This window comes from Equus quagga, chromosome 14, assembly GCF_021613505.1.
Source record: "Equus quagga isolate Etosha38 chromosome 14, UCLA_HA_Equagga_1.0, whole genome shotgun sequence".
NCBI classification, from domain to species: domain Eukaryota; kingdom Metazoa; phylum Chordata; class Mammalia; order Perissodactyla; family Equidae; genus Equus; species Equus quagga.
Genome location: NC_060280.1, coordinates 67235330 through 67248517, shown reverse-complemented (window position 1 = coordinate 67248517; position 13188 = coordinate 67235330). Strand labels below are relative to the sequence as shown.

At 56.2% G+C, this 13188-nt stretch overlaps 1 protein-coding gene across 2 annotated transcripts in view; it reads left to right on the top strand.

Annotated features, from left to right (window-relative positions):
- NECTIN1 (nectin cell adhesion molecule 1) overlaps nt 1-13188 on the top strand; it is a 66541-nt gene that overhangs the window by 40008 nt on the left and 13345 nt on the right. For both annotated transcript variants that reach the window (XM_046684899.1, XM_046684898.1), the window contains exons 2-5: nt 9546-9896; nt 10451-10753; nt 11145-11262; nt 12744-12895. In XM_046684899.1, the coding sequence (XP_046540855.1) occupies nt 9546-9896; nt 10451-10753; nt 11145-11262; nt 12744-12895 (924 nt within the window). The remainder of the gene's footprint in view (nt 1-9545; nt 9897-10450; nt 10754-11144; nt 11263-12743; nt 12896-13188) is intronic.

Here is a 13188-nt window from a genome sequence, read left to right as displayed (position 1 = left end):
GGTCTGACAGCCCCTCCTGGTAAGAGGCAGATTGAGAGTCCTCCACTTCCAAACAGGTGGTGAACGTCGGCTTGGACCCACAGGGCTGAGACAATGCATGTGTCAATTCTGAGCTTTTAGAAGGTTCCCCAGGGGCAGCCTAGGGAATTCTCCCTCTGCTCCCTCAGCAGCCCTCAGCCTCTTCCACCCCCACGCTAGCCTTCCAAGGAGGATGTTGCCTACGCTCCCCAAAATGTGTCATTAAAAATGCACCCTTGCCGAGGGGAATCCAGGCTGCCGCGTGTGTCTGCTGCGAGACTGTGTCCTCCGCTGCCGCTGCCGTGGAGAGTCAGCGTCTGCTGCAGAGGCGGGACCTGTCTGAATCCTGGCCTTCCAGCCAGGTAGTCCAGGTCTTCGAGGCTTCAAAAGGCCAGGCCAGGAGAAACCTAGACTGTATTGGGAGGGGTGTGGAGCTGGGGGATGAGCAGGCTTTGTAGGGCTGAGACCTTGGCAGCAGGGCCTGAGGGCCGCAGCTTGCTTGGGTGAGAAGATTTTTCACCTTGTGGTCTGGAGTGAGGGAAGAAGCAGGGTTGGGTGCTAGGAACTGGGGCAGAGGGCAGAGGAAAGGAACCCAGTGGGAAGAAAGTGGGAGTTGGTGTCGGGGGTGGGCAAGAGGTCAGGCAGACCTTCACTCTTTTGGGGTGTAGCTTCCTGGTTTCAGTCAAGAAGGGGAAGATTCAGTCCCTGACCTCTGTAGGTAGGAGGCCTCTTCTTGCATCTGTCTTCCTGCCCTACATGCTGACACCGTGCTGTGTCCTCCTGCATAGGCCCCGCTCCTTGGCTGATGTGCAATTTCCAGAAAGCTGCAGTCAGACCAGAGAAATGGCTAACCCTGGCCCAGGACCCCAGCTGGCTCACAGCCTTTTCCACCAATCACTTGGGGCCGCCTTATGCTTACTGTGTTCCAGGCACTGGAACAAAGTCCCGGCCTTTCCCCTCAGCAGGGGAAGTGCTAGGACAGATGAATGCTCAGGTCCTGGGGTCCTCAGGGGACAGTAACTCCTCCTCATGGGGTGGGGGGGGCTCCAGGAAGCCTCCTCCTCAAAAGTCAAGTCTAAGGTCATAGGGGAAGGATGAAGAGGACCAGGGCAGGTAACGCGGTACATGTTTTTAGTGGAGGGAATAACATGGCAGGGAATTGATGGTATTGTTCCATGTGGCAGGAGGGAGAGCAGGAGAGGAGGTGTCAGGGGGCTGGGGATGCCCAAAATGAGGTCCAGAGCCCAAAAGGACTTTGGACTTGTTCCTAAGGGCTCCAGGAAGCCATGGGAGGATGTAAGTAGAGAATGACTTACATTTTAGAGCATGAGGAGTGGGTTGGAGGAGGGAGACTGCTGACTTGACATTATTCTACAGGAGACGAGCCCTGCCCCAGGGACAAGGCTTGGGCAGCGGGAGGGACAGTGGGAGGGATGAGATGGTGGGTGCTGAGGCTCAAAGGAAAGGGGTTGGATTTACTTAGCTGGGGTAGAGTCCCAGCCCAGGAGTATTAAGAAAATAAGGAAGTGAGACTCTGCTGGAGGTGGGGGCGGGGAAGGGGCTGAACTGACCGTGGGATGGAGAACAAAGAGGAATTCAAAGGCATTTAGGAGCCGGGTCAGCTGCACTCGGGATTGTATGGCTGTTGAAGACCTCTGTGCGCCCAGCTGTGCTGCTGTGCAGCCTGGATTTTCCTGGCATTCCACTTAATCTGGGAGGTCTTCCTGGAAGAGCTGGGCAGTATACAGAGGTAGAGCAGCCACGTGGTAGAGAAGTTCCAGAGGCTGATCCAGGGAAGATGCAGAGCTAAGGCAGAGAGAGAGCTGGACAGGTGACATTCAAAGTACAGTCCTCCAGGGTCCTGGGGTCCAACGTGCTTATTTTATGGAAAAGGAAACTGAGGCCAGAGAGGGGACCTGCTCTACCTAAGGCCATACAGAAAAAAGTGACCAAGTAGTAGGGACCAGAGCCCACCTCTGCCAATTTCCAGTAGGTATGCTTCCTCCCCACCGCTTGGCCAGAAGAGAGGTGGCAGGTACAGGATGAGCACCACAGAAAGGACCAAGAGATAGAGCCTGAAGGCTGGCAACGGAGAGGGGCAGACCCGCAAGAGGCTCCTGTTCCTAGGATGCTGAGGTGGTGTCACAGGCTGCTCAGGTCCAGCCCTGCCCTGGGCATTGGGGCTGGGGCAGCCAGCATCAAACAGGCCTGCAGGAGAGCAGTCCAGGTGTCTCTGGCCACTTGCTCCTCGGTGGGAGAAGGCAAAACCCAGCTCCCTGAGTCATCCTGTCTCCCAACCTGTCCTGCTGGGTTTCAGAGACAGACAGGACTTGCCAAAGCAGCCCCCACCGCCACCACCACCCCGGGGCTCCACGCTGCTGGGGAGCAGCGCCGGCCCAGCCCATCTGGAAGATCCTGGGCTCCCATTCCAGCTCCCTCTCGGGGCTTTTCCCAGGCTGCCGCGCCCCCTCCTCTCCCACGCACTGTGCTCACCCGCCCAAGGCGCCAGGCGCCAGCCCCACAGCCCATCATTAACCAGCTCCATGTGGGGAGTTGGGGGGGAGGGCATCAGCCAAGAGGAAAACATCGGCAGTTTCTGTGACCCCAAATGAGGGGTGGAGGCGCCTGGGTTTGGACAGTAGCAATTAGCCCCTGACTGTGGGATCATGGGATGTTATCACCTCTGCTGGCAAGGTGGATGTAGAGGGGACTTAAGGCCCCAGAACACCTGGAGCCGTCCCAGCAGGCACTGCTCCGAGGGAGAACTGCCTAAGGCCCACTTCCCCTAGGTAAAGCCCCTGCAGGCAGGAGGTGGGGGATGCGTTAGGGCTGGGCCAGCAGTGGCGCAGGGCACAGGTGCTCCGCCCAGACTCAGCCCTCACACCTTCTTGCCATACCCAGCCCCAGAGAGGGGTGGCCGGGGGTGTAGGGACAGGAACTGGGTCAGCTGCTGCTTCTCTGTTTCCTCACTGAGCCCTCTGACTTGGGTCACCCTAGACCCCATCCCAGGTGTGGAGGGGAGGCTGGAGGTGCATCCCGGGCACTTGGGGAGCTCCTGGACTAATGGGGAAACGTGCCCAGGGCATAGGTACGAGACAGGACAAGTTCAAAGGACTTCAGTGAGAGCCCTGCTCATGTGAGTTCTTGCTGGCAGAACAACTGGGTCCAGGCGACACTGATTGGCAAAACCTTCCCAGAGGAGGGGACCCTGGAAAGGGGATTCCCTCCAGATCTCACCCTCTTCCTCACCTGGCTCTCCCCAGGTGGATCAGCCTGGGCATCAGGAAATGAGGAGCTGGCCAGCCCTGGCAGTTGGCATTTAGGGAAGTAGCTGCACTGGGAGGAGGGGACCCATCACCTTCAGGTCACTGTGCTGACTCAGCAGGGTTTTTGGCTGGAGGCCCTCCCCCCTCCATGGGTGAGTCATTCCCTCTTACCACTTAGCCGGTTTCTCACCGGATGTCCTGTTCCTTTCTGCCAGTTCCAGGGAGGGTGGGGGAGCATCCCTGGAAAGCCCTAGAGATGGATCCCAATGGATATTGGTTTCAGAGAGGCCCCTATTGGGCCCAGTGTACACCCCCAGTGTGCTCCCACTTTCCTCCAGGCCAGGCCTGCCACTTCTGCCCACCCAACTGAGGGCACCCAGGCAGAGTCTCAGGAAAGGAGTGGGGGATAGAAAAAGAGGTGGTCCATGCCAGAAATCCCCAAGCCCCCCTCTCCTGGGCCCTCCCCTTCACCCACCCACATGGGCCCTGTCCCAGCCTACTTGGCCAGGGAGAGAGGGGTCTGAGGTTTCAAAAGGCGGGAAGAGAAACTGCTCGAGGTGGGTATGGGGAGCAGAGCACCTCCCCGCTCTGGGCCGCACCCCGCTGCGTGGGAACTCGTGGCCCCAGCTTCGGATTAGCTCCCTGGTGGGCAGGGCAGGTAGGCAGGGCCTGGGGAGCAGGTTTGTCGGCCACAACTGAGGAGCCTTTGTGTTTTGTTGCTGAGCTCAGGCTTTTGCAGGTCAGTGACGTCCCGGGGGGCTGGGCCGACGCCTGCCTTGTTGGCTCAGCACTTCTGGGAAGCCCCGAAGGCAGCCCGAGCTACCTAACCCGAGCTCTAGTGGGGAAACTGAGGCACTTGCATGCACGCCCCAGGGGCCTGGATCTCAGACCCTAGAGCTCCTAGGGTAGTCAGGGAGGCTATAGGTAGTGCTTGAGGTCAGGAAAAGAAAGAGACTCGTTCTTTTGATATCCCTGGGATGCAAGAAGCCCTCTGTGGAGGACACAGGTTCCCACGGATCTCTCCACCCTTTACTCCCCGCCTCTAGCTCCTTCATGCTCTGCACATAGCAGCCTCTTACAGGTGCCCCCAACCTGGGCTCCCAAAAGTCCCTGTTTCTGACCCATCACCTAGCATCTAGCCACTGGACTCCAGCTAGGGCTTCATCCTCGGCCCCCTAGCCCTTGACCCACCCACCTGCCAAGCCCAGTGCAGGGTGGCCTGCCCGTGCCGTGGCTGCAGTGTTGTAACTGGTATTCGCGCTGTTTCTCAAAAGGAGCAGTGGAGGCACTAACATTACGTTCCAGGAGGAACGCCACGCGGAAAGGGATCCTGAGGAGTTAGATTGAGAACCTGAGTCTACTTTTATGGCAGAGTGGGAAGAGCACTAGGCAGGGTGCTGCTATTCTGTATCCCTGAGCAAGTGACCCGACCCCGCTGGACCCCGGTCCCCTCCTTTGTAAAATGATGGATTGCATGTCCGCTAAGCTCCGATACGCTACCCTCTTAGAGGTCCAGGCTCCCACGTCTGGGATAGCCTCTGCTTCTCAGGTAAGAGGGAGCCTGCAGGGAAGGGGAGATGGGGCCTCCTGTGAACCAGCCTGCCTGCTTAGGGAACCGGAGAAAGTCAGCAGAGTACTCCCCAAGCCCTGGACCCTGTGAGCATCAGCCATGTCATGATCAACTCAACCCAAGGCCAGCCCGCTCCTTCCCTCTCTCACAGGGACTGTCTTGGGAAACAGGGGGCAACACACTAGACACACATGCCAAGAAACAGCAAATAAAGGGGCACAGATTCATGTTCTGTGCAGCTGGGGTTTGAATAGAGGTGTCAACTGAGTAGGAAGGGATGAGAGTCAGAAAGGGCTTCCTGGAAGAAGGGGCCTAGGAGCACCCGGTACAGTGCCTAGGACTGAGTAGGTGCTCAATAAATATTTGTCGAATGAAGTTCCGGGAAGGGAGGCCTATTGCTTCATAAATGAGAGATGATGGTGGTGATGATGGTGGTGGTGATGATAATAACGACTAACATTTATTGAGCGTTTCATTTTGTGCTAAGTGCTGCTCTCTAAGTTTCAAATGTACTCATTTAATCCTGACAACAGTTTTATGGGGTAGGTGTTATTATAATCCCCATTTGACAGATGTGCAACCTCAGTGCAAACTGAGGCACAGAGAGGTTAAGTCATTTGCTCAAAGTTTCACAGCTCGTAACACACAGAGAATGCAAGCCCACGCTGCCCGGCTCTTCGCAAGGCCGCCACACTGCCCGAAGGGGATGGTGATGGAACAGCCCTTCAGAGGGCGGGCAGAGCATGGGCAGTGTAAGGGAAACACAAGCGTTAGTTTTCGGGTTGTCAGGGCTGGAGTGGTTGGTGGAGAAACTTAGACCACAGAGGAGAGGGGCTGTGTGGTCTTCAAGGGCCTCCCCTCCTGCTGTGCGCCCTTCCCTGGGGGCACCCAGAGGGATTTGCGGCCCACCTCCCTGCACAGAAGGCTTTCTTCCTGGGTTCCTGCCCCCATGCGGCCCTTTCTCTCCCTTTCAGTGGTGAGCCCTGCCTGTCAGAGTCACCAGGGTCTGCCCCTTTCTGAAAGTCTCCCAACCTGCCATCTAAAGAACAGGGATTCTCTCCCCGACCCTGCATCCTTGGACCCAGCCAGGCAGCCTGAGCCAGAAGCTCAGGTTCTGGGTGCCTAAGCCTGGAGCGGAGGGAAGGGGTATGGGGGTGTCTTCAGAACTTGCCTGTCTTCTAAGCCCCTCCCAGTTCCAGAACTCTGGGATCCCCACCCTCAGTGACCGCTGACCCCATACTCTGAGAGCTCCCTTATGCCCATCCCCAGGGCCACTTCCCCTGGGCCTGCTAACAGTGGGCTGTGGGCAGAGGGGCCAACATCAAAATGAGTCTGCCTGCCCCTCAGAGGTCCTCCTGCCCTGCCCACCCATCTCTGGGGCAAAAGGGGCACGGCTGCACAGACTGCTTCGTGCACAGTGAGCGGGCATGCCAGGCACGTTCCTCACTGCCCCACGTGGGGATGCTTCTGGGAGAGCCACACAGGAGAGGAGAGAGCAGCCTCAACCCCAAAACAGATGTGGGGGGGGAAGGCTGCCTCTGCCTGCTGAGCTTTGATAGATGAGAGGGGGCCTCCTGGGGTCTGAGCCTCTTGCGGCACCCTCCCCACTGCACACCCAGGCCACTATCAGCGATCTCCCCTCCTGGCACTCACAGCCCTGAAGGGTGAGATCACTGCTGAAGACACGGCCAATGAGTGTCAGCCTGTCTACCAGACACTGAAGCCTGCCTGTCCCCACACCTTGGGGGGGACAAGAGAAGATAAGGGTGGATTGGTGGGCTGTGTCCTACTATAGACCCCACCATGCCCTGGCACCAATCCCAAGGTGGTTCCTGGTGCCCACACCCCTGCCCCCTGTGGCCCAAGCCCTCCCAACTGGCTTTTCCTGTTCCTGGTTTTGGGTGGTGAAAGTTCGCCAATTACCCACATTATCTCAGCTCCTGGGCAGCCTCCAGCAGGCTCGGTGAGTAGAGGCTTGGGGGGAGGGGAGGGAGCACCCATTTATCCTGCTGGGAGGGCCAAGGGTTTAGCTACTTGCCAACTGGCCAGTCAGCAGGACTCCTGGGCTGTCTGGCCCACTGACCTCACTGTGGGACTGTTTCTGGGGTGGGGCCACAGCTGGGCTGGGCTGCAGTTCAGGGAATCAGACAGTTAGGGCCAGAAGGGACCATTGAGACTGGGGAGTCCAGCCTGCTCCCTGAGAGAGGAAGAAAATAGAGCTAAGGACGGGGGAGTGGCTGGCCAAGGTCCCAAGGCAAGCTCAAGGTGGTGCCAGGCTGGATCCCAACCCTCCTGACTCTCTGGGGGGGTGCTTCCTCCATTGTGCTCCTGCCAGCCCACAGTGTTCTCTGCCTGGGGCAATGTCGGAACCCCGCAGACCGGCCAAGGGCCCCACTGGAGGGGCGGGACTGGAAATACCCAGACGGGCCTTGAAGGGCTCTGGGTGTGAAAAGGCTTAGAGAACCGGGGAGCATCAGGGAAGGGCCTGGCTTGGAGACGCCAAAGATGTATATATTCAGCAAGCTTTCCTTGAGTGCCTACTGTGTGCCAGACACCAGGGATACTGCAGTGACTAGAGAGACCTGGCTGGTACCCTCTTGAGGGGAAGAGTGGGAGAGGGCAGCATACTTCACTGACCATGGTCTTTAGAGCCCTCAGGAGTGTGCCCTGCTCTGTGTCTCCATGGTACAGAGGCAAGTGTAAGCCCCGAGTTCCACCACTTGCATCCCAGACTCCCTTGGGGGACCGCTTAGGCCCTCCCCCTGCCTCTGGGTCAGTACAGGGCCTGGCATTGGTGTTACTGATGAGGCTCAGTAACTGAGTGAAGTAAGGATGCAAGGACATGCAGTGCACAGTGTACAGCTCGGCCAGTGACAGAGCTCAGGAATGAGGTCAAGTGGAAAGAACCGAACATGCCCACTAGACGCAATGGCTGCCCCAAGTTAAGGGGGTGAGCCAAGTTCAGGGTTAAGGAAAAGCCCAAAAAAAAGCCATTCTACATGGAATAAAACAACCAGTGGGAAGACTAGAGGGAATTTATTCATCCATTCGATGCCACTGATCACTCCCCCCTTCTTACACATCTCCACATCTCCATCGTGGCTTCCATTGCAGTTTATCTGGCAGCAGACATTTCTTGAGTGCCTACTGTGTGCCAGATGCTGGGCTGGGCCCTAGGGATACAGTCATGGTAGACACAGGCCCTGCTCTGGAGAAGTTCCCTCTGATGGGAAGTCAGAGGTGTGAACAACCACATGCCAAGGCAGAAAAGAGCTGCCATGGAGCTGGCTGGGAGGACCAGGGAAGCTTCCCGAAAGAGGCGGCCTGAGTAGGATGTCCACAGGTAGAGACGGGGAAGGGCCTTCCAAGGAACTGCATGAGCAAGAATCTAGAAGTGTCACATTGAGAGACTCTGTGCTCCTTGGGGGCTGGGACTGAATCACTCGTTGATATGACTCAAGCGCCGATAATAGACTCAGCAAATGGTGGTTGAATAAATGGGAAGAGAGAGGGAGGAAGGAAATGGAAACATGGCTTGTTCTGAGGAGGGGCCCAGTCTGACGTGGCTGGAGGGGCTCATGCATGGAGAGATGTGGACAAGAAGGCAGGGCCCAGATGACGAGGACATCAAATGCCAAGTTAAGACATTTAGACTTGGGGCCAGCCCAGCAGCCAAGTGGTTGCGCACTCTATTTCGGAGGCCCAGGGTTTCCCCAGTTCAGATCCTGGGCACAGACATGGCACCGTTCATCAAGCCATGCTGAGGTGGCGTCCCATATAGCACAACCAGAAGGACCTACAACTAGAATATACAACTATGTCCCAGGGGGCTTTGGGGAGAGAAGAAGAAAAAAAAGAAGATTGGCGACAGATGTTAGCTCAGGTGCCAGTCTTGAAAAAAAGAAAAGAAGACATTTAGAGTTTACTATGAGGGTAATGGGAGCTAGAGGAGGCCAAGCCTTGTGCAGCGCCTACTCCTGTCTGCCTGGCTGGGTAAGAGGGACCAAGCCAGTGCCGCAGGGCCTGGGACTCGGCGTGAGGGAGAAGACAGTGGGGGTGGCCATGATGACAGTCACTGTGGGCCCTCGTGGTCACCCAGCACTTCCTGCCTCCCAACACACTTTCCCGTCCATCATACCATTTGGTCCTCCTAGCAACCTGTGAGGGAGAGAGGACCGGATTGTCCACCCCATTTGTCAGACAGGGGAACCGAGGCCCAGGGAGGGGAAGCAGCTGGTGGCTCCTAGGCTGCGGCTCTACTCGAAAAGCAGAGCATTCGACCCTCATCATCAAAAATGAAGGTGTGGACATATATGTACTGCCATGGAGCAATATTGATAAGCTATCACCAAGTGAAAAGACAGCTTATGGAACAATACGTACAGTATGATTCTGATTTTGTAAAAAAAAAAACCAATGATTACATAGATATACAGAGAAGAAAAGTAAAAAGATATTTTCTACAAGATTATCAGTGATATTTCTAAGTGGTGGAATCATGCATGGGTTGTTGTCATTTTCTTCTCAGTATTTTTCAGAAGTGCCCAGAGTATTTTTATAACAAGCAATTATTATTTTTATAATCTGAATAAAATGGTAATGACTGCTAGAAAAGAAAAGACCGGCACACAAGGGGTTTGCATGGGGCTTGCGCCCGTCACTGACCACTCCCTGCCATCTCCCTCGACCAGGCGCCCACACCCAGGTGGTCCAGGTGAACGACTCCATGTATGGTTTCATTGGCACGGATGTGGTGCTGCACTGCAGCTTCGCCAACCTGCTGCCCGGCGTGAAGATCACCCAGGTCACGTGGCAAAAGGCCACCAATGGCTCCAAGCAGAACGTGGCCCTCTACAACCCAGCCATGGGCGTCTCCGTGCTGGCTCCCTACCGCGAGCGTGTGGAGTTCCTGCGGCCCTCCTTCACTGACGGCACCATCCGCCTCTCCCGCCTAGAGCTGGAGGATGAGGGAGTCTACATCTGCGAGTTCGCCACCTTCCCTGCCGGCAATCGAGAGAGCCAGCTCAACCTCACCGTCATGGGTGAGCTCCCCGGACCCTTCCCTCCCCGCTTGTGCAGAGGCCTGTGGCCTGGAGGGCTTGGTCGTCCTTAGTCTGTGCCTCAGTGGCCCCAGACATTCTCCTTGGGTTGTCGTGCTCCCAAAGCTCCAGGCATGGTGCTCCCAGTTCCTTCTAGCCAGGCTGCCCCACAGTTTGCTAGGGGTTGGGGGCAGGGCCTTAGCTGTGGGCTGAGGATTGGTACTGAGGTTGGAGCTCCACAATGGGGCACTTTGTGGGTGGCCAGGAAGCAGGCAGAATCATTAGACACCGTGGTAAGGAAAAGAGCCGCTTGGCTTGAGCATGCCAAGACTCCAAGAAGGCCTCCACTTGACAAAAGGGGGTACAAATAGACCAGGAGGACATAGGTTAGGCATGAAGATGTCCCTGTGAGAAGTGCTGGAAGGGGCTTTGGTGAAGCCTAGCTGAGAGGCAGAGACGACCAAGGTGACCTGAAGAAAGGCCTGGAGGGTACATACTTTGAGTATCTTTGATGAGGCAATAGAGCCAGTGCCATGGCTCTTTCTGGTTCCCTGCAGCCAAACCCACCAACTGGATAGAGGGCACCCAAGCAGTGCTTCGAGCCAAGAAGGGGCAGGATGACAAGGTCCTGGTGGCCACCTGCACCTCGGCCAATGGGAAGCCTCCCAGTGTGGTATCCTGGGAAACTCGGCTGAAGGGCGAGGCAGAGTACCAGGAGATCCGGAACCCCAACGGCACGGTGACCGTCATCAGCCGCTACCGCCTGGTGCCCAGCCGGGAAGCCCACCAGCAGTCCCTGGCCTGCATCGTCAACTACCACATGGACCGCTTCCGGGAAAGCCTCACCCTCAACGTGCAGTGTGAGCCAGGCCTCCTGGTGTGGGCGCCACTATCCCCACCACCCTACCCTTACCAGCCCTCCTTCCTCATCTGCTTCTCCTCTCCTGTCACTCTCCCCGCTCCTTCCTTCTCACACGCCCCTTCTCCTTCTTCCTCCCTTTCTCTTTCTGGGGGTCATTCGTCCTCCCCTCCGCCGTCTCCTCCCTTTGCTCATTCTCTCTCCTCCTTCCTCATTCCCTCTGCTGCTTCTGTTCTGAGAGTCTGTGATCGCCACCCTCCCTCTCATCTTCCCTCTCTTCTGGCTGTTTTTATGTCACTACCCCTTCCATCCCTTCCCTATCCGAGGCTCCCTCACCCCAAGTCTTGCTCTCCTGACCTCACCCTTTTCAAACATCCTCCCTTGCCCCACAGATGAGCCTGAGGTGACCATCAAGGGATTTGATGGGAACTGGTACCTGCAGCGGATGGATGTAAAGCTCACATGCAAAGCTGATGCTAACCCCCCAGCCACCGAGTACCGCTGGACCACGTAAGTCTGATCACCTGGCAAGGTACCTTGCTGGTCACAGGGAGGCCCACCTACCCCCCGTCCAGGAGCCTTAGGCAGGGAGGAAATTAAGGTCTAGGCTCAGGTTTCTCAATGAGAGGGAAAGGGTCCATGAGAGACCCCCGCCCACACACACACACCCCCATGTTTGACAGCATCAGGGTCAGTAGGACAAACCATTCTGTAAGAGGAGACTTCCCTTGTGATCTGCCTACCTTCTCCCTAAATAAAGAATTTTGTCGTTTTCCTTTGGTGATTCAGTCTGAGTCACTCCCACCCAGCCCCCAGTATTTATTTTTATCGAGGTGTCCCCAAGGAAGCTGGCTTTCTGGAGCATCCCAGATCTTTCTTTGTTCCTATTCCTTCTCTCTAGCACCCCCAGATTCTCAGGGAGAAGGCAGCAGTCAGCCCAGAATGCCTGTGTTCCTGGAGTGCTCGCCCCACATCCCATCATCCCATTCTTGGCTTCATGGTCTTCAGGCCTGGTCCTCAAAAGGTCCCGTCCCCTTTGTAGCCAGCTCTGATGGCCTGAGCCAAGGTTCCTCCCAGAGAAGAGCTGGACGGAACACACAGAAAGACAGGGGCATGGTGGGAGCCAAGAAGAAGGTTGACACGGGTGGCCCGAAGACAGCTGCCCAGCTTGGGTCCACACTCTTTTTCCAGCAAGTAGAGGCACACCCTAGCTGTTTATTCCCCTCGACTTCTTGGAACCAGAAGTGCTTCTGAAGGTGTGAGTGGGCAGGGCTTGCTTGCGGATTATAGTTCTGTGGACCAAGGAGCTGCTAGATCCAACAGAATAATAGCTTTGTGGCATAAGGGATCAGGAGGAAGGAAGAAGGTCCCCTGTGTTCAGGAAACTTCCAGGATGCTCCCCACGTGAAAAAGGGCTGTAACATCCCCAGCAAGAAAATGAGATAGTGAAATGGAACACAGTCTGAACGTGGGTCACATCTCCTTACCAGAGTAGCTTGTTAAAATACAGATTCCCAGACCATGGCCCCACGGGTTCAGCTTCAGTAGATATGGAGTGAGGACCCCAACATCTGCATTATTAACTGGCTACCCAGGAAATCAAGGACCAATTACCAGGAACCATGAGTACTAGAAAGAGCACTGTGTCCAAAGATCAGGAGTCCAAAGATCTGGCTAGAGCCTCAGTTCTGTAGCTCACTAGGTGTGTTTCCTTGGCCTTGAACCCCAAGTTCCTCATCTGTTAAGTGGGACCAGTCTCTACCTGTCCTTTCTACATTTCAGTGCTGTGATGGCCAATGGGAAACACTGAATCATACAAAACTGCCAAATGCGAGAGATTATTGTTCTGTTGTTGTTACTCCATCCAAGGCAGACACTGCCTATTAACTCAGCAAAAGGGCTGGTGGTCTTGGAGTCAGATGGGTGACACAGGGGCAGCTTCTTGGGGCTGGAGAGTCATAACCCTCTGCCATGCCTCCCAATCCCTGCAGGCTGAACGGCTCTCTCCCCAAGGGCGTGGAGGCCCACAACAGAACCCTCTTCTTCAAGGGACCTATCAACTATAGCCTGGCAGGGACCTACATCTGTGAGGCCACCAACGCCATCGGCACCCGCTCGGGCCAGGTGGAAGTCAACATCACAGGTAGGAAGCTGCACCCTCCCCTGCCTCTCCCCACCCGCTGCTTCCTCCACTGCCGATGTCCCCCGCCTTTGGGTTGTGTCACTATAGGAAGTTTGTGTCTCCTCTTCCTGCTCCTCTGGTTCTCCCTGAGCGCTGGCCATTGGTCTTACTTTACTTTCCTCTTTCCTCTGTCAAGGCAGCACGTGTGAGACAGGGTGAGCCCCAATCAGAGAGGGGCAAGAGGGAGGCTCCTGGATGAAGGAAGGAAGTGCTGTTGTAGCAATGCTGTTTAGTGGGGAGGGGGGCATTTAGAG